The sequence below is a fragment of the Myripristis murdjan genome, chromosome 18 (genome assembly GCF_902150065.1).
Source record: "Myripristis murdjan chromosome 18, fMyrMur1.1, whole genome shotgun sequence".
Classification (NCBI taxonomy): Eukaryota; Metazoa; Chordata; class Actinopteri; order Holocentriformes; family Holocentridae; genus Myripristis; species Myripristis murdjan.
In genome coordinates, this window is record NC_043997.1 from 6,250,008 (window position 1) to 6,277,694 (window position 27,687).

A 27,687-nucleotide genomic window follows, 5' to 3' on the forward strand; every position below is an offset into this window, starting at 1 on the left:
GAGAGAGAGAGAGAGAGAGAGAGAGAAAACAATCAGTTACCTGCAGTGTATTTTTTAACTCCTATTGCTGCCTTTTTCAAATAATCTGCAAGCGAGAGTGCCCGGACTCTTATTTTATGTTGCTTAAAACCAAAATGTAATCAGAGAATGGCTGTTTTTTTATGAGAATTTAGCAGCTACTTCCCTTAGGATTCCACATAAAAGAGATGAAGAAAGGAAGAAAAACTCCTTAATCATCCAACCGTTATGAAACAAAAATGTATTGCAGTATATTGGAAAATATCATGTGATATATTAGATAATACATTTCCATAAATGGGAGCTAGTCTTTATATTTCCATTATATTGCAATATCTGAAATGCGCAATTACTTATGTCTTATTCCATATATTAAAATATATTGATGCAATATATAAATATATTGCATTATATATGTTTCACCAATATATTATTCCATGTATTGCTAAGACATTTTCAAATACATAACATATAAATTTATTGTAATTCCATATATTAAATCTAATATATTGTAATATATTGTAATATATTTCATGTAATATATTGATAAATATATTTTCTTTCCGTAAAGAAAGATAATCCCAGATATTATGGAAGTTTAAATCACACCGTAGGCCTGTATACCTTGCAGAACATGACTCATGACCTTTTTCAAACTGCTGGGATCTAATTGTAAAGTCTGATCTGAGTACAGCCTGATATCTGTAAATTTTATTTCAACAAACAAACTTTTCTGCACAGTCTGTGGATTTTTTTTTGTGGTAATCTCTGTGGGATTAGGAGGAGCCACAACACGGCTGTGAGATACCCGAGCTCGGGTCCCCCGTTCATCAGGTCGAAGACTTGCGCCGGGTTGAGCAGCTGCTTGAACTTGCGCAGGAACTTGACGCCTTGGTTGTCTCCGCTCTTGGAGTTGACCAGGACCAGGAGCGGGCTGGAGCACGAGGCCGAGGTGGCCTTCCAGAAGCCTGAGCACAAAGACAGATGACAAAAAAAAAAAAATAATAATCAAAATCAAAATGGCATTGTGTCTCACAGTAACCTTGGACCTTTGACTGTCAGATTCAGCTGAAAAAAAAAAGTGTTTGGAAGCTCCTAAAATCCCACAGAATAGCAGTCTAATCTGTATTAAAACTCTGCAATCACACACTTTAAACCAAAAGAGGGAAACATCACAAAAACCTGAGATTCTGTCAAAACTCCTGTCAAAATGGTCCGTTGCGTAAATACAGATATTTATGTATCAGATTGTCCAAATTATAGACCTTTTACATGGTCCCATGTATAATGGGGCAGTGTTAATAGGAGAGGGAAAAAAAGAAATGAAAAAAGTTTACATTTTCATGAAACACATTTGCATTCTCCTGAGAAACTGTGATTGTAGGGAAAAAACAACTTATTTGTTGACTTAGATAGAAATGCTAACCAGTTTATATCAGCATGCCAACACTTTTGCTCAAACTTGTTTTCTGACAATTAAAGTTTTTTGGCTTTCATAACAATTTTTATATTTGGATGATTTTCAACTGGTGCTTTTTTTAATTAATTTATTTATTTTTTACTGTTTATGGGGATAAAATTTGACTTAGAGCCTTTCTTGCTTTGACAAGACACTATCCAGGCTTCTTGCTGACTATTTTCATCACCAGAGTCGAGCAGCTGCTGTTTTTTCAGTCATAAAAGCTCCAAACTCTCCACACAGTCCCATCACGCTTAAATTTATCCACTATGTCCCCTCGCTTTACTAGGAAAAAAAAAAACCTCAGTTCCAGCACATCTGAAACTTGGACATCAGAGTTTCAGGGGATGAACTTGACCAGCTACCAATCAGATCAAGGGGAATCTGAACTGGACCGTGTGTGTGTGTGTGTGTGTGTGTGTGTGTGTGTCTCACCATCAGAGTCGATGCTGTTGAGGGCGGTGGGAGGAATGATTGACACGCGACACTGACCCAGCGGACACACCTTCCCCATTTGTTCTTTGCAGCTGTTGTGGACCTGCACGCACACGCACACACACACACACACACACACACACGCACACACACACACACGTCCATACATCAGAGTCAGTGGTCTCCATAGCAATCCTATATATCAGTGGAGGAGAGAAAGGTCACTGCATCCCTGTGAAACACGGCAAATGTCAGTTCTATAACCTTTACAAATATCACCCTGATTCATTGTCCGTGTGTGTGTGTGTGTGTGTGTGTGTGTGTGTGTTGGGAATTAGTCCCGTTTGCACATTTGACCTAAAAACACAAAAAAAACAAATTGGCTGCTGCAGAAGTGGGGCAGCAGGATGATCTGATTTACTGAAACCTTTAATGTGTGTAAAAACTTCAAAACCCCCGTCGGAGCCCCTGATTGGTCCAGAGGTCTGCCTCGGACCAATGAAAAGCCTCGATGCTGAGTTTCGCTGGTGGTTTTAGTAAAGCTGGGTTTATTTTTAAATCTGTGATCCTGGTTTCCCTCTCTTTCAAATCAAAGTTCAAACCAAACAAAGGGCTTTACTGAAGGATGTTTGTTTGTTTGTTTGTTTGTTTGTTTGTTTTCTCCAGAATGCATTGTGACTGTTGTGCCAAACAACATTGTAGAGCGAGCAGTCAAAACAACAAACAACATTCAATTTGTCTGTTTTTATGAAATAAAAATAAATAAATAAATAAATAAAAATAAAAAATGCTAAAAAATAATAATTCTTATTATTCTCTATTATTTCATATAACTTACTTCATAAACACAATTAAATTCTTTGAAAATTGTTTGCTTACTTAATATATGCAATAAACTGTACACTGAAGGACAGCTAATTTAATTTACAAAAAAATAATGACAACATTCACATGTTAAATGTAAATAAAATTTGATTCAATGTTTAATATAAATGTTGATGTTATATAAATATTTAATATAAATATTAATAAATTAATATGTATGTGTGTGTGTATGTATGTATGTATATAAGTATGTATGGATGTATGGATGTATATATGTAGATTTACATGATGTGTAATAAAAAGGTAATGACATATAAAGTATTGCAATATAATATATGATATTTATATGGAAGATGAAATGATACATGACAATGTATAGTTTATTATTGGAGACGGATGATGAATAAATAATAATGTATAGTTCATTTACTATAGAGGGTAGATGATATGATAAATTACAATGTATAGCTCATTTATATGTAGGTATGCTGTGTATGTTGGATGTGTGTAGATATGCATATGTATCTGATGATGATTAACTTAGGTCTCTTTTCATATTTGTCTTTATGTGGACCCCAGGAAGAATAGTCTTCATCATACTGAAGACTAATGGGGATCCATAACAACAATAAACAATAAACAACAGTTAATCAATGAGTTGCTTATATAACTCAGTGCTCTGTGTATTTGCTTCAGTTTTGCTGCAGTTGTTTTCAGATGCATGCTGACATTTTTTTTTTTTTTTTAACTTTTAACTTTTTAACTTTAACTTTTTTTTAATTTTTAAAAGATAAAAGTTTGCGGCGTCACTCACGATGGCCTTGCACCACAGGCAGCGCCAGTCCTGCAGCCGCCGCACGCTGCCACAGTTCTTGTCGCACACCACACACTTGGCGCTGACCGGCAGGTTTCCCTCCAGCCACTGGTGGGGCATGGACACCTGGAGGAGGAAGCAGAGCGCATTTCACTTCACAGGAGACCCTTTTTTTTTTTTTTTTTAATTAACTTTCATTAAAAACTCGACCACAAGTTACTTAATGGCACCTGTTATGTAAATCTGCCATCTGAAAACCCCAGAACGGGTCACATGTTGTGATGTTCAACCTTCTGAGTAATGACTGAGCGCGAGCTGTTTTATCGTCAGCAAACAAATTAGACAGCAAGTGAACTGAAGTCTGCCTCGCACACACACACACACACGCACACACACACACACACACACACAGACACACAGACTGCTTGTGCAGCTTGCAGGCCTCCGCAAATACACCAAAGAGTCTTCAGATTTATCAAAATGTTTACCTGGCGAGAGCCGACGTTTCAGTAAAAACTTAGTTTCAGCTGTGGCCGTTATTCTCAAGCCCACACATGCACACACACACACACACACACACACACACACCTACATCACAAGAGGCCACTCACCCCCTCCTCGTCTTCCATGATGTCATTCCCTATGGAGGCCAGCGTGGTCCATTTGCAGTTGTTGGTGGAGCGAACGGCACAGCGCTTATGAGCCTTGAACTTACACACTGCAAAGGACGGACAAATAAAGGCTGAATAAATTCACTTACATAAACCTACCTGGTGCAATACTATGGTCTGCTACATTTGACTGTAATGTGCTGCAGTGGCACAACATCGGAAAATCAGTAATCATCTATGACACTAAGTTGGAAGCTGTATTTGATTTTTTTTTTTTTTTTTTTTTGATTGAATGCGATAATAAAAAGTTATATCTTAAGGGTTAAGGGGTTAAGAGGTAATAATAATAATAATAATAATAATAATATTAATAAAACTTTATTTGTATAGCACCTTTCATACAAGAATTGCAGCTCAAAGTGCTTCACAATAAAAAGAAGAACATTTGAAAACCTTAAAATAAAACATTAAAAAAGGTGAGAATATGATTTTACTCAAGAGCTTGAGGGGCTGAAAAACCTGCAATAAAACCTTAAAACTCGTCTCACCCTGCCTTGGAGAATCTAATCTGTCTGTGTTTTACACTCCCATGATGCTCCAAACGTTGTTTCAGAGGTTTTTGATCATGAGAGACTGAATTGTTGTAATTACTGGCCAAAAAAAAAAAAAGTCTTATTGAAAGATACTGGCAAAAAAATCCACTATTGGCAGCTTCAGGCCAAAAATATCGATATATGTTGGATCTTTGTATGAATGTAGCTTCAAATGTGTGAATGTAGGAGTACAAATGTATCTCCGAATGTGTGTGTGTGTGTGTGTGTGTGTACCTTCGCAGGACAAGCCGTGGGAGGTGACTCCCGGCAGAGCCTCCCTGCAGACGTTGCAGAAAGTCGGCCTGGCGTGCGAACAGGCGTACCAGTTGTGCATCCCAGAGAAGTGCTCCATGTTGAACTGGCTGGCCTGGAGGAGGAGGAGGAGGAGGAGGTGGAAGGGGAGGAGGAGGAGGAATAGAGGACAAAGACGTCAGCGCTGCCTGTTAAAACTGGCTGGCGTTCAGATGCACAAATACACCAAGGGACAAGCCAAACACACTGCTGCGCCTCAGCAAAATAACTGTGGCAGAGACGTGGCAGGGATGGGACATTTTTTAGACTTTATAGCATTAAAAAAAAAAACAAAAACACCAGGGAAAAGAGGAATACCAGAAGATATGGCAGTGACAACAGTATCAATATGTCATTCAGGTCATCATTTATCTATTTCTAGTTAGTGAAGGGCAACTGGACCTCTGTGTGATCTCAAAGATTCGGTTCTCATCGAGAAGCTTCCTGTGGGGCGTTGTGTTCGTTAAAACAACAAAAAGAAGCGCTGACACCAGACCAACACACTTTAAAGGTGCAATCAGTAATATTTAGGTTGCCTATAGTGCAAAATGACCTAAACATATCTTGAAGGGGGTTTGCAAGTGGTGTTGATCGGTGATCGCGAATACCCCAGTGGCTGCTGAGAATTCAAGCTTTCGAAACTGAATGTCTGGCTCATCCTTGTTGTTTTGGTTTGTCACGAGTAGCTACGTAGGTAAAGGTATTAGGTAGCTAAAGGTAATTATAGTCCATAGGACACACAGCAAGCTGCGGGCTTCAATAGGGTTCAATAAAGACAACAAGGGCAAGTCGCTCAACTCATCTCCTGTATTTCATTCTGGACCATCAAACATTTTGAGTGACCTGCCTTGTAAGGTTGGGGACACCGATGAAGGCAGCAGTCGAAAACTTCTGATGGTGAAGAACAAAATACAGACGAGTTGAGGGACTTACTGCGACAAACACCTCCCACAATCTGACTTGTTTCCTTCACTGTAAAATCGGAAGATTAGCAGGAGAAATTACTGACTGGGAGCATTGCGGGAGATAGGGTTAAAAATCGTGAGTCTCCCGCGTGAATCGGGAGAGTTGGCAAGTATGATCCAAATATACAATGCATGTATGTATACATAATTGCATCATATATGTGCAAAACAAATACATCTGCCACATATTCACACTTAAAGTTCTTAATATATGTGGAAGATAAATAATGTAATCCAGTATATGCACATATATGTTACCTTATGTCAGAGACCAAATATTTACTCTACATATTTGCACACATATCCTGAAATATATGTCCAAATATGTGAACTTATATGTCCCATTATTTAATATATATGTTCATATATGGCCATATATCAAATTTGCGTATGGGTACAGCTACAGCGTTGACTGCTAGATGTCTGGGTTGAACAATGACGAGTATTTCCCCTCTTTGGTCGTCTTTGCAGAATGATGCTGACACTCGCCTAGCTGGTTAATCTGTTTACTGTTGTGAAATCTGATTTCAGATATTACAGGGCCAAGAATCAGCATCTAAACAATAAGGGACGCTTCTTTAATGAGGACAATGTGTACATTTTAGACGGGGAAGACAGGCGGTTTGAAGGAGGGAAGAACTATCCATGTCGATGAAGCGGCGGGGGGGATTTCTTCATCAACAATCAGCTGTTTACAAAGATAATAAGATAATACACTACACTGTCTACAAGCACTTTAGTGATTGGGTTACTTCCCTCACGTGGCAGTGATCTGGTTTCTGAAACACACTGTTAACAAAAAAAAACAGGTTTTTCATCGGGTTAAGGGAAACCCGGTTAACACAGGTAGATTTCTGTTGGAGAAAGTCCTTTATCATCTCCGGCAACAGGGCTGGACGGGTTTATGTCTTCGCCCTGTTCCATCTGTTTGTGAGCAGGACATCTCTCAACAGTTATGCACACATTTGCATGAAATTTGATGGAAAGATTAGTCCTTGCATGAGAACCCAAGAACGGATTAAGGTTTCTCATCGATTGGCGAAAGTGGGATGTGTCACTTCTGAGCGAATTCGCAAAATATTTTATGGAAAAGTTGGTCATGTGTCAAAGAGTTTTAGTGAATATTCAACATGTGGAACTGGCGTTTCTTTAGAATTGCATAGAGTTGGCAAGGAGTATTTCCTAGTTAGGCTAGTTACTCTTATTTTTGATGGTGTGTACACATGTGTAGGGTAAAGACAACTGGAACAATAAATGCAAACTGGAGAAATTAAAAGTTCACCCTCTGCTCTGCCTTGTCGTTGAGGAATGCCTAATAATTTTATGCAGACGCTGAACAATTCCTTGTCGTGCAAACCCTGACCAGTGTGTTTGTAGAGCCAAAAATAATAAAGTGTTGATACCATCTCCAAGGATTAGCTCGGAGAGGCTATCAACAGCCTGATCTGCACCGCCGTCTATGTCCACACCAGCACTTTAAAACTCCCTTGACACACCGTCGCCTCTTAAAACTGTCAGGAAAAAAACTTTTTACGATGTAACAGTTTAAACTGCCGAAAGGGAAATAAACAGGGATATGACACCGGTATGAATTAAACCCCCCGACTGCATTACTGTGATAATAAACGAGAGGGGAATCTGAAGACGTTGAAAGCTTAAACCGTGAGAGAGGCTGAGCTCGACTTGGAGGACGGCTTCCAGTCATCAAAATCTCTTTACTGCGTCTAATTTTATGAGAGGCATCGATCTGCTGGGAAAGAGCTGAAAACAGAGGAAGATAACAAAAATGAAAGCGAACGAGGGGAAGCAGAGAGAGTTTTTCCTCCAAGAAAAGAGGAAAAAGATGACGGGTTTGAGTGATGAAATGATGTAAGAACAAAAAGCTGAACAAGGCGGGGAGTTTTTAATTCATTGATAATTAGCTTGAATCCAATCCAGGTATTTTTTTTTACAAAATTCATTTTTCTTAGTCTTTAATGTCAACCAAGTTGACTTCTGCATATTTACCCCCAATTAACAGATTAAAATCACGAGAATAAATGACTTTGCAATGCTAAAACACATAAAAGAACAAGGTTAGATACTTTTTCCAATGTTTTGGGCTGATTGCCTCTTTCCAAACACTGGATTTCAAAAATGTTTCTTGCCTCTTCGATATGAAAGAGTTTATTCTCTAGCTCTTTTTAAAAAATACTCTTTTATATTGTCTGACAGAATCTCTGTCTCATCTTTCATGCATTTCCAATATTCCCTTTGTTTATTTTGCTCATTCCAACATTTCATTAAAAAGAGATTTACTCGACTAATAGTTTTCTTGTTTACTTTTTTGCAACGTAACTTTTCATTTTAACGACATTTTCAACACAATATCCACATCATATCGGCACAGAATATCAGCAGCTTTTATAACAAAAAAAAAACAAAGAAGAAAAGAGAGAAGAAAATAGAGTTAAAGTGTTCAGGTCTGTGATTTCTGGGATTAAACGAGATGGTGGCAGGGATGGAGAGATGACGCTCACCTCGTAGGTTTCCCATTTTTGGACGGACTTGAGAGCGCTGATCCAGTCCTCCATTTCCTTCCTGCTCTCCGCGCACAGCATCAGCTTCCGGAATGGAGTGATGACCTGAGAGAGAGAGAGAGAGAGAGAGAGAGAGAGAGAGAGAGAGAGAGAACTGATTTGTACTGAAGCTCATCACTTGCTCAATAAAAATGGAAACACATTGTCTGGCGTGTCAACTGTGATGTCATTTGCATTTGCCATTTCAAACATTTTCAAAAGAGCTCATTCAAAGGCAAATTAAAGTAAAATTAAAATGTATTTCCTGAGCTGCATACAGTAGACATGGTTCATGTGATGAAAATGGATTCCAAGACATTTGACAGTATTAGGGCACTGCTGAAAAAAAAAATCATACTAACCCAAATAAAATATTAAACTACAGACTTAAAGTTATTAAATGATGATGTTGCTCCTCTGCCAAAGAAAGACGGGTATGACTGGTGAGTCGTCTCTTAAACAGTCTAAAATAGCCTAAAATAATAACGAAATTAACAATTTTGCATGAATAAAGTCTTGTTGTATCATATCGTTTCAAATGACATTGTGTTGTATGGTATAGTAGCATACTACATCGTGTTATATTGTACGATCTGATTTTACATTGTAACATATATCGTATCATATCGCACTGTATCGCTTTGTAACATGACATCGTATTGGTTTAGGTTTAGGTTATTTTAGGTTATTTTCTTCTGTTGTTTAAATTGTTCATATTTCTATTTTTTTCTATATTCCTTGTTTATAATGTTTATATTACTTTTTGCTATTTATTATCTGTTTATACTGTTTATAATGTAAATTATGCTTCATATTTTGCTATCCACTTTGCTGCTGTAATGCTTGAAATTTCCCCACCATGGGACTAATAAAGGAATATCTTATCTTATCTTATCTTATCTCTTATTGCATTGTATTGTATGGTAACATCATATTGTAATACACTGCATCATAATGTAGCGTAGCTTATGCTATTGCGTTGTAATGTAACACATCATATCACGTGATAATTATTTATCCATATATTGAGACTAAACTCTCAAAATAAAAGGTCGTGGGGTTAAGCCTCAGCCCTGTCGCGTACCGTGAAGCTGTTGTTGATGTTCTTGGTGCTGGTCTCGGCCACGCTGGCGTCTGAAAGGTCCACCTCATCGAAGATCAGAGACTGATGGGAAAAACATAAAGTTCAAACATCAACTCATCTTTTTTTTTACCTTATTTGTAAGTTTTTTTAGTGAAACCGTCCACAGATGATGTAAGGTACCTTGGAGTCTTTGGCATAGTAGAGCGTCCTCCCTCTCAGTTTGAAGTACCTCCTCTTCCACCGCTGAAACGAGCTCGTCTGCTTCAACAGGATTCCCTCCTTCACACTTTTCTGTAGAGGGAAGAGGGAAGAGGGGATGGGGGAGGCAGAGAAAAGAAGAGAAAATTTACATTTGAGTAAGTTCAGAAACCCTGAAAAACTGGAGTCAACAAATCGTGTCCTGTTGATTGTTTTAAAATATGCTGCATGAAGTTTTGGTTTTAATCTGCTTGCTGCCACTCACACAAAACATATTGTCAGGCATGGCTTTACATCATCCAGCTCAAACATCATGAGCTGCAGGTTGCAAATGGGACTTTTGCTTGTTTCGTATCACCAAACCAACAGGAAAATAGCGCAAAAACAATTCCTGGTTGTCATTGTTTGATTCTCCTACATCGCATGGAACTGTAGTTGCATTTCAGTCGCACCCTGTAAAGCCTGTCTTACACCCTCCTGTCTTACACCTTCCATATTTGCCACACATAAACACACATAAACACAGCACGGCATGAAAGGAAGAACGTCCTTCTCCAAGTCTGGAGGTAAGGCGGGTGGAAAGAATGACGATAATGAATTGTAAATGTGTTGTTTCCATCATTCAAAGCTTTTTTTTCAGCTTTGGGTCGCCGCTCAAGATCACATGGTTTTCTGGACCAGATCCCCCAGTGAGGCGTTTGCTCTCACGACAAAGGAAAGAGCTGATGGGTCAAACTTGGAGGATCTATCAGGAAAAACCACGATATGGGTCACATAACAGTAACAGAAGAGCGGGCATCATAAGAATTGGTGGTCGGAGAGGAACAGGACCGTTATTACTCTGCTCTGTTTTATATTCCCAGAAAAACACTGGCTCTCAAATGGTTCTTCAAGATGGTCTCTGCTTCTCCAAAGAACCATCAACAGCTGAAGAACCTCTATATTTAGGGGCTGGTTCTTCACACACTTTATGTGGTTCTTTAAAGGTTCTTCATGTTTATCGGAGTTATTTGGTGGCGGCAGCAGCTAACAATTCTTTTCATTGTGGATTAATGTGCAGATTATATTCTCAGTGAATGGATTAATGTCAGAAAACGACTTTTAATAGAATTTTTAATAGCTCGTCTGGAACCCAATGAAGGAACAAGGAACGTGGAGAACCGGCCAACAACATGTTCATGCTGGTTTTCAACCTGAACACAATCAATCAGAGAACCTTTTATTCTAAGAACCATTTGAAAAAAAGGTTCTTTCTTAAACATGGCTTATTTAAAGAACCTCTTGCATTACTAGTTCCTCTATGGCATCACTCTGAAGAACCATTTTTGCTTTCACTTAGCACCTGCGCTGTGCTTGATATTTAAATATTTGCGGTCCCGTGTGGAAAGCCCCAAACTTCTGATCAGCTATAAATAAAAGCAGCAACAGCAGCCGTCAAAAAAACTCCCAGGCCTGGACGGCTGTTTTCCTGCGGCAGCCCGACCAGATGCCGAAGCAGGAATCTCAGCGCTTCAATCAGGGAATGAGGAAGCTCGGGTTTGTCGAGTGTCACCCTGCTGTGCCTCGGCGGGAGATTTATTACGGCAATAATACGCGAGGCGACGCTCGGTGTCAGCGGGAGCCGCCGCCGCCGTCAGAGGGTTTATGCAAATGAGCGGCACAGTGGGAAGCTGCGATTTGATTTGAGGATGGGACCGATGGCTGTGCGTGGCTGGGAAGCACCTGGCTTATAAAATAACTCCACCTGTGTTTGATCATGTTCCTTTTTTATCTTATTCCATCCTCTCTCTCTCTCTCTCTCTCTCTCTCTCTCTCTGTGGCTTTATTTATGAGAGTGCTCGCCCCGAGAGGACAGACTGCACCCTGGGTAATCAGTTTGATGTGGGATGTCTGGCTCGGGATGGAGATCCTCATTTGTCTTGCAAGAGGATACCCCGTGATAGACGCTGACACCCACATACACACACACATGCAGACGTGCACACACACACACACACACACATATACACACACACACACACACACACACACACTCACACAGTTGACAGTCGGCTCACGTCACCGAGGCTCCCTCTGCGGCGGCACGCCTCTTATCTGCCGGCGTTCCTGCACGAGTCGACACGCCACCTTCCATTAGATCAGGCTTCATGACAAGCCCGCGACTTCACCGTGCAAATATGTGTGTGTGTGTGTGTGTGTGTGTGTGTGTGTGTGTGTGTGTGTGTGTGTGTGTGTGTGTGTAATGTCATGCCATAGCCCAGCGTCGCCTCTCTTCAGGAATTTCATACACAGAAGATACGACCGGATTAACCAGAAATATCTGCGTGCCATCGTGCAGAAACATTTCCTCATCATTTTTTTTTTTCCCTCGCAGAGCCCGTCGCTTTTCTGGGAAACGCTTTTCATTTATTTTTTTTTTCTTCTCAGCGTGATTCATTTGTTAGATATCAGTCTCATTCCGGCTCATAAAGCACAGAGACGGAGACTGCTGAGATGTTTTAACCTTCCTTTAACACCTGCATCCTGAACATTCATGAGTAGAAATGAAAATACAAAAAAAAAAAAAAAAAAAAAAAAAATTCATTTTTTTAATAGCAGATAAACGCTGCACTGTTCGTGAGCAATAGCCACTTATCCATCGGCTGAGTGCACTTACTGTTACCTTGCTAATTCAAGTTCTTAGATTGCAAGTTATTTATTGGATGAAAACACACACACACACACACACACACACAACGAGGTAATCCTTTGAAACCCCAAGACTGTCATCACATCACATTCATGTAGTAAGCAGCTCGTAAAATACAGCAGTGTGCCCTTTATAACAGCCTTGATGAGCTGTTTGGACCAAAAAAAATTAAAAAAGAAGATGAAGAAGAAGAATTCAGCTAAAACTGTAATCCCAATTTTTTTGGATATATTATGAAAAATGATTAATTTTGCAGCGGCAGTACAACAAAAAAAAATCCAAAAGACGGCTTCCTGTGTTCGGACTGTGCTTTTCAAACAAACTGAGTCTCGTCCTCTAATTCAGGGGTTTCTCAACAGGTGGACTGCGGTGCCAAAGTGGACAGCGGTTTGTTTCGGAGGGCCAGAGTTCCCACAGTGTCAGTTTTTTTGTTTGTTTGTTTGTTTGTTTGGTTTGGGTTTTTTCTAGGTCAAGGTTTCTTTATTAGTACCAGATGGTAAATTTGTTGTGCAGACAGGAACTCGGCAATCCCAACATAAAATCACAGCCACGCAACAGACATCAAGACAGACAAATCACACAATAGACAAACAATACAATCATCCCAAAATATATATAATCATAGAAAAAAGCTTCAGCATCTCCATGGATCCAACTAAAGTTCAATATGAACAAGATGAACAGGATTGTTCACCTTGTGGTCTTACTATTCAGCATTACTAAAACAGCACAGTGTTCTCTCATAATGCAAAGAATCATCTCCATAAAATACGCAAGAATCTGATAATCCGCATTCTGTAAGTGATATTGGCTTCCAAAGATAATCTCTTATTGAAACACGTTTTTATTAACATTTACAAAGTTGGCACAAACAGCATCGGCCACATACATGACACGAAACCTCCGCATATGAAAGGTTAAACCATGCCGACAGCGTCCATGTTGTGCATAATCTGCATATTCATGATGCATAATCTGCATGGTGGTTACGCATAATCTGAAGTGGTTTATGAGTGCAATGACACGGAGGGAATATTCCCAGGAAGAAAGATGCTCTCACGTTTCGGGACATTTCTGCATTTCAGGCCAAAGTGGATCCACTTCGTCCAAAAAGGAAAAAAAAAAAAAAAAACAGATAAAGGTGGTGTTTTGAAATCTTCCATCTGTCCGCTGCAGCTCTTTTGTTTTGAATTTTCATTTGAGTGAGGAAGTCCGGCTTCACCGACGCAATAAATGTTGAGAGCCGCTGCTCTCTCACAGCGTGCACGAGCGACAAAGATCACGTTGCACAACCGCGCGGTCAATAATGAGTCGCCTCGTCCCAGCGGTCAAGGTTTAGTCCAGAGTCCGACCCGCCGCCGTAAACAGCCTCTAAAAACGTTTAAAACAGTCGGAAGGGGAGATTTTCTGCAGGATGGGAGGAGAAAATGAACCAGGAGAAGAAATCAAATCCTGTAAATCAACTTGTTTATGATCAAATTTACAACTGAGGAGCTTCTGTGCACAGGATTTCTTTCTTTTGTGTGTGTTTGTTCAATAAAGTCTGCAAAATCATGTTTCATAAAGTCCACTGAAAGCTCCTGGTTATTTTCACTGATGAGATAAACGAATGCTGCGGCTCTTACGTCATGTGACTGACTGATATTGAGTTTGTTCTGCATTTCAGAATCAAAATCAGCATCAGGTTTATTGCAAAGTTGCTTAAGAGCAAACACGGGATTTGTCTCGTTGTGTTGGAGCAAGAGGGAAAAGTTAACAGTAAATAGTTAACCCTATAAAGCCATTTGTATCATATAATCAATACTTGAGGTTATCTTCTTCTGTTGTTTAAATTGTTCATATTTCTATTTTTTTTCTATATTCCTTGTTTATAATGTTTATATTGCTTTTTGCTATTTATTATCTGTTTATACTGTTTATAATGTAAATTATGCTTCATATTTTGCTATCCACTTTGCTGCTGTAATGCGTGAAATTTCCCCACCGTGGGACTAATAAAGGAATATCTTATCTTATCTTATCTTATCTTATCTTGACCAAAATACTGTTGTATACCTTTGAACACTTCCCCTGTTCACCCTGGACCATACCATACCACTTCAAGTACATATCATATATCATATATACCAGAAAGGTCGTGTAATAACATATTTTTTGAAATTTTTTTTTAATATATATTTTGTTATAGGACTAAATAAAGGGTTCAATTTCAAAAAATGGTAATTTTCTGCCAATTCTTTCATAGTTATTATACACATTATAGGGTTAAAAAGAATCAGCTATAAATAATGAAAATGAAGCTGCAACAGGACAAAATCCTAAAATTCCCAGTTCAACACCACTGCAAGCAGCTGACAGTGTTAGATTTGTTTATTATTATGTTATTATGTATTATTATACTGGTTCTGATAAAAAGAGGGGATAAAAGGAAAGGTGAAAAGGTGTTGTTAGATTCAAACTAGATCCTGAGGTTTGGGACAACATGTTTATCTCAGGACACAGTCTGATGCACATTCAGGGCTTCAGGGCTAAAAATAACAATAATAATAATAATAATAATAATAATAATACAAAATCAACACAACCCATCTACAAAAACGTGAAGAAAAACAGCGGCAGAATCAGAACAAAAGCACAACGTTCACCTGCAGTCGGAGATCTATTTTAATATATTTTAATGTATATATTTAATAACAGAGACCTTCATCAGGTTATTTAACAGAAAATAACCTGATGAGGGTCTTTGCACTGAAACGTCTTATTAAATATCTCTGACTGTTGTCTTTTGTTCTGTCTTTGTCGATCTATAAGTGTGCAAAAACTCTACTCGTATTGCCACAGCAGAATAAAACATCTAGTATCGCATTTTTGTGCCACTGTATGTTGAATTTCGATGTTTCATCCCGTCTTACTGCTGTAGGAGTCTAAGTCCAAATGGTCCAAAAATACGACCGAGCTAATTTTTCTACGGCGACTAATTTATTTCGATTTAGTATTTATTTAGACTGGTCATAACATATTCTTCCTGAACTGAAGGGGGCAGTATACATGTGATGTATGGCTCGTCCAGAAGAAACACAGCCAGAGTCGTGTCTGGAAGGGTTTTGTGTTCGAACATCGCAAAACAAAATATACAAACGGTGCTGTGGAAATTTCCAGTTAAATGGTTGTTTGTTTTTCTAATTATGTATAACCCTACTTATTATTTCCATGTTTCTCTTGTGATTTACGGATTTCCAGACACAACGAGAGTCGTGTCTGGAAGGATTTTGCGTTCAAAGAGGATAATAAATTCACAAAACAAAATATACAAATGGTGCTGTTGAAGTTTCCTGTTAAATCATTGTTTGTTTTTCTAATTATGTATAAATCTGTGTATTATTTCCATGTTTCTCTCATGTCTCTGCTGGACACTGAAACTGAAATCCTGTGCGATCTAACAAATTGTTATTGAAGCCACGTTTGACTCATTGTTTAAATACCTGAACAGATTTTAATGGAGGAGTTTATGTTGAAGTAAATGTGATTTTCTTTTCTTCAACAACACTGCCTCCAGCGGCTCCACCCGCCACGTGCACGCCGCCTCTCGGCCCGAACGCCCCCCGACCCCGAGCAGCTGGCGCGCCGGCAGCACATCGGTCCAGCCAGGCCGGCGCGCGACCCTGAAATCTGCCCTGAGGGGAGCTCAGACACAGACAGGAGGTTCCCACCTGCATAACAACAAGCCAGATGACCAGAGAGCCAGCAAGCCAACCGTCTGGCTCTCTCTCTCTCTGTGTGTGTGTGTGAGTGTGTGTGTGTGTGATGAATGAACAAGTGTATGCCTGTATGCGACCCTGACCTCTGCTGTTATTAGCACCTGGACGGTTTTGTTTTACACTCTCGCACTTTTACTGCCGGACAGGCGTGCAGCACTAAAACGCCGAAGACAAACCAAAACAAGGCGAAGCAAAAAAAAAAAAAAAAAAAAAAAAGTTTCAACACATTAACCAGCGGCAGGATCAGGATATCTGCACATACGGTCGCGGAAAATACAGAAACACAGCAGAACTGATCAGAAAAGCAAATTTAAAACACATTAAAGGCAGTAAAACAAAATGTAGAAAGTATTTATGTATTTATGTAAAGGTGTTTTTGATCATTTAAGTCCAAAACGTGCATTGGCAAGTGTGCTTTTATTGTGAAATGATGCAGAGGTTTGTCTTGCCAACATGAATCTGAATAGAAAACCGAATCCTAAGTTGTGATTTGTGATTTCTGGGCTGCAGGGGGCCGTGACGTTCACGATAACCTTTGTTTGGGTCGCCTAATCTGAAGCGTGAGCGGTGGGAATGCGGCATAATCCGGCGCGAAGGTGGAGGGAAACATAATCTCCAGGCTGCTGCGATGAACACGAGGAAGGAGGAAGAGCGAGCCGACGGGGAAAAGGAAAGACGGAGTGAAATGAAATGAATATTGTGTTGTTACGGAGAGGAGATGAGAAGACGATCCAACACGAGGCCTTTTGTCTTCTTTTCTCCTTCCTCCTCTCTCTCGTTCCTTTCTTCATTTTCCTGGCTTCTCTGTCTCTTTTTGGTTTTCGCTGTTGCTCATTTACTCCTCTCTCTCTTTTAGGATCCACATCTCCGTCTCTCTCTCTCTCCGTCTTTCTGTCCGTCCTGCAGAGGAGAGTGAGGGAGAGCTGCCTCCGAACCGAATCGGCGAGGAATTGGATTCGTCGCTCCGTCACGATTTCATCTCTCAGCTCACTCTTTTTGTGATCAAATTTTTATTTTATTTTTCCTTTTCCAAGAAAAGGCATAAGCAGAGGCAAAAGAAAAAAAGAAAAAACAAAAAAACAAATAGACAAACAAATATGTGCCCATATTATTACAATACAATAAAAAAAAAAAAAAAGTAACAGATTAAGATAATGCGATAGTACGAGAATAAGCAATTATAAATTCAAGGTAGATCTCAGCTAACTCGTGTGTGTGTGTGTGTGTGCACGTGTGTGTGCGCACGTGTGTGTGTGTAGATCAGATATCCCTCGTCCTCGGAATGCAACAGTATGGAATTTCACAGTACGGTACAGTATCATCAAAATACCACGGTATTACGGTATTCACGGTAATACATTTTTTTTCCCCTTTAATTTTGCACTACGGCCCATTAAAAACATAAAAAACAAACAAGTAGTTTTCTTTGAAGAACAATACTTCGACACCGCGATATGATGACAGTTTATTTCGGTCTCAGTTGTAATCCATTGGTATTTTTAACCCTTATAACGTATTTGGGTCTGTGGAACCCGTTTTCACAAAAAACAAACATATGTCTTGTTTATATTACTTGCAAGTGGGATGAAGTAAAAATCTGCTGAGTATTTTAACAAAAAAAGGTTTGATTATGTTGAATTAAAAGCCCCAATTTGCAATGGGTCCACCAGATCCAGCAGGACTCCCTGTGTAACAATAAAACGAATACCATATACGGGTTAAATTAGTTTTTCAGAGTCCGAAAAGCTGCAGGCTGAAGCCGAGGCTTATAGTGCCGACCCTTTTTACATGTGTGTTAAGTTACGAATAAAACAACTGAAATATCATAAGATAATTCAGACACACACACAAAAAAAAGCAAAATCAAAAGATCAGTAAGTCCATATTATTTAGATTATAATTATAATAATGATCTATATTTATATATTACCATGGATTTACACATTTTTTTTAAATTGACTGATTGAGCTGCAGAGTTTTAATTCATTGTCCAGATTGTTCCATAAAGATTTCCCTTTAACTGAAACACAGTTGCTTTTGACGGCGGTTCTTATTTTGGTGTTTTTAAACATACATACGCCCCTTAACTTATGACGACTCTTTCTTGACAAGAAAAGTTCCTGGATGTTTCGTCGCGATGTGATGACAACTTGTTCATCCGCTCTTGAGAATGAAATACGATCAAACCACGCGGGCGGCAGAAATGTCCCAGGAGGAGCGAACACGAAGCAAAAAAAAAAAAAAGTCACCAAAGTGCAAACGCTCTCCAAACTCTCTCTGTCTGTTCACGGAGCTGGAAGTTCCTCTAAACTCCCACCACATCTACACTTCAGCCCTTCAGCTGCTCGATCGGCTCGAGATGCATCAAGTAGCAAAGAAGTGCAGTCAGTCTGTACATTCATTTTTAATTTGAGGCTTTATAGTTAGATATTCTTCTTTTAGAGACTTCTGCTTGTCATTTTGCCGCAGCAACAAACAGAATCAATAAAGGAATCAGAATCTAAAGTCAGTACATCTTGACGTTGAGGCACTACATCCTATTTCTTATTGATCTAAAACGCAGAATGCACCTTTAACAAGCCTCGACTCCACTTAGAGAAATGCAGGCCGGAGCGCGAGGTGAAATATGAGGCCGAGAACACGGGCAACAGTGTCGCTTCGATGTCGTGTTTGATGTCGTGTTTGCAGCTAATAGGAGCTTTTACACCTGGAGGGAGACGCAAAGAGGACAGAGTCTCATCTCCGATATAAAAGAAAGAGAGAAAAAAAGAGAGAGAGAGAGAGAGGGAGTCGATATCGGACAAAACAAAAAGCCTGACGGTTCGGATCACTAGCAAGACGAGATGGGAGAAAAGAAACGGGGGGTGACGGCGCTGCAGAGAGAGAGAGAGGAACGATAAAAGACACAAACAGACTTTGAAGAGTCGACAAATAAAACAAGAAAAAAGAAAAAAGAAAAAAACAGGAAAGAAGAGAAGAGGAGGCGCCGCTGAGGAGGAAAAAAAGGGGAAGAAATCACAGCAGAGAGAAGGTGTAAAGGTCTCTTTCAGCCAAGATAACGGCCAGGTGTGACACGCCCCCGTTCAGCCAATCGGGGCTTATCTGCGGTTGCCACGGCGATGCCGGCGGCGGTGGCAGCCGTCACTCGAGCGGCTGATCAGAGAGCCGCCGTGTGACGAGAGCCAGCGCTGATACAGCCGAAGGAGTCGGGAGCTTTCACTGCGAGGTGCGGCTCTAGGTGTCGCAACACGGGAGCGGGCGGCGTGGCGTGGCGTGAGCGGGTGGCGTGCCGTGAGCGGCGTGGGCGCGGCGTGAGCGGGCGGTGTGGCGTGAGCGGGCGGCGTGGCGTGAGCGGCGTGGCGGCATGAGACATTACAATCATGAAATCCAGAGGTCTTCAACAGGGGGTCTGCGGAGGTACTGCAGGGGGGTCGTGAAATTTTTGGCTGATTAGACAATTTTTTATCTTTTTTTTTTTTTTTTAATTTTACCCAATTTTTTCCCCCACAAATTTATTAAATTCAATAAATAAAAAATTTAATTAAATTAAATTAAATTTATAAAAAATAAAATAAATAAAATGAATAAAACAGAATAATAATAACTAAATAAAATAAAATTTTAAAAAAAGATTAAAAAGCTGATCATTTTAGAGGTTCATTTTTGTTTGCAGTGTTACAGATGTGTTTATTCATGGAAGTGGCACTAAATAGGCCATCACTTATTTTCATTTCCACTTTACCTTTTGCTGTCACTTTACCTTGCGTGTTTAAAATAAAAATTTGAATAAATAAACCTGTGTATTCTTTGAATAGCTTAGTATTGAATGCACAATAACAAGGTACATTTATACATGTCACTAGGCCCAGTTTAATATAAAAGACAATTTTATACAATATATATATTGAAGGGGGTCCCTGCTCCATCGCTCCATCAGTTTGGGGGTCCTTGGATTGAAAAACATTGAAGACCCCTGATCAAATCTATAATCTGCAGCTCTGTGAGCCTCTGCCGACGCTTTCACCTTTAAATGAGTTCTTGATGAACGTCAGCGTCGCCTCATTTGCATAAAATCGAGGTCAAGGCTTCTTTATGCAAATTGGATACAACCAGCGCAACTCGCCGCCTCTGGAAACTCCCGAGAAACTTCTAAACTAACCATCGCCAATCTGAAATTATTTCTCAACTCGAATGTTTTCAGAAACACATTTCGGTGAACTATCAAAAAAAAAAAAAAAAAAAAAAAAAAAAAAAAGCTGTAGATTTTACGTTACGTTACATTAATTTATTAATTAATTTACGTTACATTAATTTATACTAAATAGGTTCATTTTGCCTAAAAATTTTACTTAGGTTTATTTTTTTCTTCTAAGCAGTCGAAACTGTCAAGGTATGAAGAAGTCGAAGAAAAAATATTAATTAATTTATGTTTAACCGTCTATCAAGTCATTACACAGACAGGACAAGAGCACAAAAGTAAACAAATCGCTCCATTTTAGCTTGTGTGACTAATGAGACGCTCAACAACACACTGAGATTAATGCTAGACAGCAAAACCACTTAAATAATCCACAAAGATGAAAAGTTAAGATTGATTTGTGTCGATAAATATCGATAACACAACGACAACAAACCTCCGTACGACATCTTAACGCGGCAGCTACGTAAGCTAGTCATTAGCCAACAAGCTCGCTAAGCTAGCTCAGTTTGTTTACAGATAAATGAGACTTTCTGCAAAACGCCAGGTTATCTACTATTACTATTAAAAAAAAATAAGATTAATCTATATAGATAAATATCAACAACACAACGACAACCCGGTAATCTCCGTAAAATATCTTAATCCAACAGCTACGTTAAGCTAGCTAGTGAGCCTGTCAGTACACACAAATATTAAACTTTCTACTGATTTTACTATTATTATTTTTTTTTTTTCACATTAGAAATAATATCCAGAGATTAAGAATAAGGCTAAGACTCCAAATAAATTTCGATACATAAAGTAGGCTCCAGTCTTTAATGTAAAAGACAGTATTTTTTGATTTTTTTTGTCAGATAAAGAACAAACTGAGCCGCCCAGCCCTCTGGTTTGTGTGTGAGTCAGCACATTAGCCATGATGATCGTTATAATAATAATTATAATAATGCAGCTGAGGCATTAATGTAAGTAGGCCAAGTCAGGATGTGTAAACGCACCGGGAAAGGCTAATTTATACGGCGAGTGTTTACTCTTTTCACTCATTTCCACCCGCTGACACGTTTTCCTCGAGTCCAAACTGGTGTTTTCTCAGCATGAATCCAGTGAGAACCAGTGATCATCATCATCATCATCATCATCATCATCATCATCATCATCATGATCTGAGGAAGAGGAGTCGTGCCGCAGTCGCTCGTTGATATAATATAAAATCTTCTGCTCCTAAATATGTAAAGAAGGCGCTTCGTATCAGGTGCAGGAAGTGAAGGAGGATCCACTTCCCTGTTTCCTTAAAGAGGAGAGGAAGAAAAGGAGGCAACTGTTTCCCTCCTTTTCCCTCGCTCCTCCTCCTCTTCTCTCTTTTCCTTTCCTTTCCTTTCCTTTCCTTTCCGCTCATCTCGCCTCCTTTCTCGTTTCCTCTCCCCTCATTTTCCTCTCCTCGTTTATTCTCATTTCCTCTTCTCAAATTTCCTCTTTCCTCTCTCTCGTCTGTCATTTCCTCGTTTCCTTTTTTCTTCATTTTACCTGCTCTTTTATTTCCTGTTCCTCATTTCCTCTTTCCTTTCCTTTCCTTTCCTTTCCTTTCCTCCTCATTTCCTTCCCTCTTTCCTCTTTCCTTTCCTTTCCCTTCCTTTCCCTCTGGTCATGTTTCCTCTACTCTGTCATTTCCTCATTTCCTTTCTTCTTTTTCTCTCCTCTCCCATTTCCTCTTTTCTTCTTCTCGTTCCTCTTCCTTTCCCTCTTGTCTCGTCTCCTCTCCTCACATTTTAATTACTCTTTTATTTCCTTTTCTCTTTCCTTTCCTTTCCCTCTGTCCTCATTTCCTCTCCCCTGTAATTTCCTTGTTTTGTTTTTTCTTTACTTCCATCTCCTCTTTTTTCCTCCCCTCTCATTTTACCTCCTCCTCTTTTCCTCTCCTCTTTCCTCTTCCTTTCCTTTCCTTTCTTCTGGTCTTGTTTCCTCTCCTCTGTCACTTTCCTCCTTTACTTCCCCTCATCTCTTTTTCTCTCCTCTCTTTTTTACCTGCTCTTTTATTTCCTCCTCTCTTTCCTTTTCCTCTCCTCCCTGCTTTCCTCTCTCCTCTCTCCTCTGTTATTAGACAGATCAGTGTATCCATTAGCGCAGCACTAATCACATCACAACAATCAGCCCCAGTAGGCCTGATGAGCAAACACACACACACACACACACACACACACATACACACACACACACACACACACACACACACACAGAGCTGAAGTGCCTATGCACAAGGGAGCACATTAGCACACAAACGTACTCATCTGCAAAATGCACACAGAGGCAGGCCAAGCTCTGTAGTGCACACACACACACACACACACACACACATGCCCACACATTATTCTGGACTGTGCACACAGTGAAACACACAGAAGCAGATTTTAAGCGCTCACAGCTTTTCAGTTCTCTATAAATTTGCTATTTAAATTCGACGCTCGGAGAGAAGAAATTTATTTTCTGGTTCCCCTGATCAGGAAAAGGGTTCACAGATTATAAAGAGGAATTCACACACACATTGAAAAGCCTCGCTGCAGAGGAACAGCCACACACACACACACACACACACACACTCACACACGACATTACTCTTCCTCAGTGCTGTTTGACGTGTCACTTATCTTATTTACCTTGAGAGAATAAAACACTGGAAGGGTGTCAGAACTGAAAACGAGCGGTTTTGAAATGCAGTCATCTCAGCGGCACTGGATTCCACCACGGGACGCCCAGAGGACGCCTGCAGGACGCCGGCGGGACGCTTGGCCTCCACTACATATCAGCTCAAACTACGCTGTAATCGAACCGGGGCGTTGTGGGGGGAAATTAAAAATAAATAAATAAATAAAAATGAACCTCTAAAATGGTCAGCTTTTTAATCTTTTTTTAAAATCTTATTTTATTTAGTTATTATTATTTTTATAAATTTATTTTATAAAATTTTTATAAAATATATATTTTTTTATTTTATCTAATTTTATTTTTTATTTATTTAATTTAATTTATTTAGTTTAGTTTAGTTTGGTGAATTTTATTTCGGTCATTTTCAACTTGCAGAAATCAAATACACCTATAAATAGACAATATCTTATACACATATTTTTAAACAATAAATAATATTTCATTTCCTTTCAGTAGTGGAAAACCAAAACAAATCTAAGATATATAGAAATAGACACTGGCCGAAAAGGTATAGGCTGAAGCCTTAGCTTATTTTGCCTATCCTTCTTACATTACTAAGCTTTCGTCAGCTCACTTAAAATAATAATAATAATAAAATAATAACTTACAGTTTACTGTTATTTTTTCTCTGTTTCGTGTAGCTGTGATCTATATCCATATGTTGTTGTTTTGTATGTTTTTAATTGTTGAAAATCTTCAATAAAAATATAAAACAAAAAATAAATAAATAAATAAAAAGGTCTGTGGTGCATTCCTGTGTTTTAACGTGCGGGTCGACACATCTCACACACCAAACCACGATGCATGCCACCTGCTAACCTGTTCCTGTCACACACACACACACACACACACACACACACACACCTGGTCGGTCTGGCTCGGCGGGACCGTCCGGTTGCCCCGAGGCGCTGCTTTTCTGTTGCTGAGGAAAAAACTTTCTGATATTCATTGTCTTCTTGTCCTTTTCCCATCACTACCTGTCAACTGTCCAATCAGGTTATGAGGCTAAAAAGCAAAGGACACATCCAGCAGCAGCAGCGACCACAGCTTATTAACCATAACCATAAATAATCAGAGAACTATTTCTGAACATGTAGTGATTCTTCAAGGTGCTTTCTGGCCTGTAGGTCTGTTTCCTGTGGGCCTGATCTCGGCCGGGGTTTTCGTTCTGTTTCCTAAAAACCGAGGGCCTGTAAAGCCCTTTAAGGCTGAAACTGTGATCGAGGGCTTTAAATAAACACGAACCGGTGACTTCAACTTCCGAGCGGCGTGTGCGAGGAGGCAAAAACCTTTCAGAAACCTGTCGTTCACTGGTCGGAAATCAAACTGAAGTCATTCGAGTGCAGAGACAAAGTTAGGTTTAGCTCCTGTGGGGATTTTAGACCATTTTCCACGCAAATCTCAAGCCACTCTGATCGTTTCCACAGCAAAAAACGCTGCTGCTCGGTCGGGGAAAACGGCCTACGGGGTCGAATAACGCCGTTAACGTCATCGAGTTGGACTGGCTTTTTTATAAAAACAAGCGGCAGCAGTGGCAAAAGAAAAAGGCTCATCACCAGAAACAAGAACGAGGAAGGAAACCGGAGCTGGTAAACTGGTATTGTTCGTCTGTGGGCCAAAAGAGTTGCACAAAAAAAAAAAAAAACAAACAGTGAGCAAAGATCACCAGAAAACAGGGCAAATGTGAAGCCGATAGATTTTGCGGGTGTTCTTCACTACAAAAACGCAAAATCTTACCAAGATTATTTGTCATCGGCAAAATTTGCCAGTGGAAAAAGTGAAAATTCACTTGAAATAAGTGAAAATGAGCTAGAAACAAGAAACAAATTTTGCCAATGAAACAAGCAAATTTTCACTTGAAACAAGAGACAATTGTCTAAAAACAATTTACTTCTGAGGTGATCTTGTCTTATTTTAAGTGTAATGAGATATTTTGACTAGGAATAAGACATTTTTGACTTGAAATAAGACAAATAATCTTGGTAAGGTTTTGACTTTTTGCAGTGTTCGGCTGCAAATAGTCCCCCGAAGAAACTCCTCACCTGTAATCGATGTGCATTATATCACAGATTTCTTGTGTTTGTTTTAGAAAAAAGACATTTTTGAGGTGAACAAAACCAAAACAGAAAGGAAACCCACGCAGCTCCACTGTTCTGGCGTTGAAGGGAAACAGCCTGGAAACCTCGACAAATCGCACTTTTTTACGGCTTAAGAGTCTGGTTTTGATTCCTTTCTTCGTCACTGTGCAAATTCCTGAGGTGCAATCGACAACAAAAACAAGTAAATGGTTAATTTGCATCGTGTCGGGATTCACGACGCCGCTGCACGCGAGAAAACACTAAAGATTTTGGGCGAACTGTCCCTTTAACATTAGATGAGGCAGCGTTAGTGAGCGAGTCAAAAAGTCTTTTCTGAGCTTTCTGTCCATTGGAGGCCGTTGGGATGGAAGTGCAGCACACACACACACACACACACACACACACACACACACACACACACACACACACACTCTCTCGCTCTCTCTCTCTCACACACACACACACACACACACACACGCTGACCTGTCCCTCCAGGTGGTTCTGGGGCCGGGGCTCCAGCTGGTCCTCGGCCTCGCAGTCGAACAGCAGCGGCGGCGCCAGGCAGCAGCCGCTGGGCCGGCACAGCCACGGCATGGCGCACAGTGATGACCTCACTTCCTGCTCGAGGTCGGGGCCGAGGAACGGCGCCCTTTCCGCCAGCGTCCGAGATGTCGCCGCCGCCGCCCGCCGCCGCCGCCGCCGAAACGGGACCGAAGTTAAAGTTCTTCTTTTGTTTCCGTCTCTTTTTGCCTGTTTTTTTTCTTCTTCTCTGCTCTCTGCTGTGTCTGTTTTCCTCCTGTCTTTCTTCTTCTCTTGCTCAAAAAGACTTTCCCTCTCTTGTTTTTCTGTTTGAATGTAAATTCTCTCTCTCTCTCTCTCTCTCTCTTTCTCTCTCTCTCTCTCTCTCTCTTTCCACGCCGACAGTTCCTCAAACAATGAAGTCGCACTTCCTCCCTCCAAACTTCCCCGTGTCACTAAGCCCCGCCCACTCAGGTGTGATATGGGACACACCTTTTGTCTCTGTGTGTGTGTGTGTGTGTGTGTGTGATTCTCTCTCACAACACACACACACACACACACACAGACAAATCCTGAAGACTGAAGATAAGGTGGAGCATGCAAATAGGCTTAAATGCTACACCTCCCTTTACTCACACATACCTGAGAGGAGTGTGTGTGTGTATGTGTGTGTGTGTGTGTGTGTGTGTGTGTGTGTGTGTGTGTTTCTGTCTGGCTGTGTGTGTGTGTGTGTGTGTGTGTGTGTGTGTGTGTTCAGGTAGGAACAGGCCTGCTTCCTCCAGGCTATAAATAGAACTGGAGGAACTTGTTTGACTGGCAACTAAGAACACACACACACACACACACACACACATGCACACACACACACACACACACACACACACAGAGTCATATCATGAGAGTTAGTTAATGGCACACCAAACGTCACGTCACAATCATACACACTCATGTCCTGCCAGCCTGCATGAGCCGCCCCGACTGTGTGTGTGTGTGTGTGTCTGCATGCACATGTGTGTGTGCATGTGTGTGTGTGTGTGTGTGTGTGTGTGTGTGTGTGTGTGTGTGTGTGTGTGTGAGAGCTCCGCCGCCTGCCTACGCGCTGTCATCGGACTGCTTTCAGTGTCAGATCAGTGTCTCGTCTGCCAAAGCAAATTACAGTCAGTGTGTGTGTGTGTGTGTGTGTGTGTGTGTGTGTGTGTGTGTGTGTGTGTATGACTGTGTGTGTGTGTGTTTTCTTGCCAGTCGCCATATCATTTTGTCTTTAATGAGCAGAAACATGCTGTTCCCTGCAGACTTGCTCTCTCTCTCTCTCTCTCTCTCCCTCTCTTTCTCTCTCTCTCTCTCTCTCTCTCTCTCTTTCTTCTTCTCTCCCTCCGATTCGTGCGCGCGGCCAGCGAGCTTCATTAGCGACTTTAATGAGTCGCCTAACGAACTTATTGATGTGAAATGGCTCTGATAGCGGTCGTGTTATCGCGGCCCGCTCCCGTGTTTCTCTTGATTGGAAAAAGGCTTTCAGTCTCACGCCGGCTTTTAAAGGGACAGTTCACCCAAAAAAAAAAAAAAAAGAAAAAAGGAATGCAGTTCAGTGCAACAGCTCTGCCATTAACCCTGTAAAGCCTGAACCATCAAATAAACGACAGAAAATTACAATTCTTTGAAACTGGAGCCATTATTGGTCCAACTAAACAGCCAAAAAAAAATAAATAAATAAATAAAATAAAATAAAATATCAATTCCCAACTATGAGTTTCAATTTGTGTCATATTGGGCACATCAGGCAATTCTGCTTAATTTTTTTTTTTTTTAAACAAACAAAAACATCATAAAACACAAAAACTCTTTAACACATTGGTAATTCCAAACATATAAAAGAACACGTTTCCTTCCAAACATG

The 27,687-nt window shown here is 40.2% G+C and overlaps 1 protein-coding gene across 2 annotated transcripts in view; it reads right to left on the reverse strand.

Annotated features, from left to right (window-relative positions):
* Positions 1-27,687, reverse strand: part of si:dkey-172j4.3 (diacylglycerol kinase eta) — a 99,441-nt gene that overhangs the window by 32,469 nt on the left and 39,285 nt on the right. Inside the window, exons 1-9 of one of the 2 annotated variants that reach the window (XM_030076261.1) lie at positions 25,758-26,028; positions 9,834-9,944; positions 9,654-9,734; positions 8,531-8,635; positions 4,990-5,122; positions 4,163-4,269; positions 3,552-3,677; positions 1,913-2,015; positions 827-986 (exon numbers count right to left, since the gene is read on the reverse strand). In XM_030076261.1, the coding sequence (XP_029932121.1) occupies positions 827-986; positions 1,913-2,015; positions 3,552-3,677; positions 4,163-4,269; positions 4,990-5,122; positions 8,531-8,635; positions 9,654-9,734; positions 9,834-9,944; positions 25,758-25,868 (1,037 nt within the window). In that variant the 5' untranslated portion in view covers positions 25,869-26,028. Of the gene's footprint in view, positions 1-826; positions 987-1,912; positions 2,016-3,551; positions 3,678-4,162; positions 4,270-4,989; positions 5,123-8,530; positions 8,636-9,653; positions 9,735-9,833; positions 9,945-25,757; positions 26,029-27,687 lie in introns of those variants that run through there. The other variant, XM_030076259.1, reaches the window with a different exon arrangement.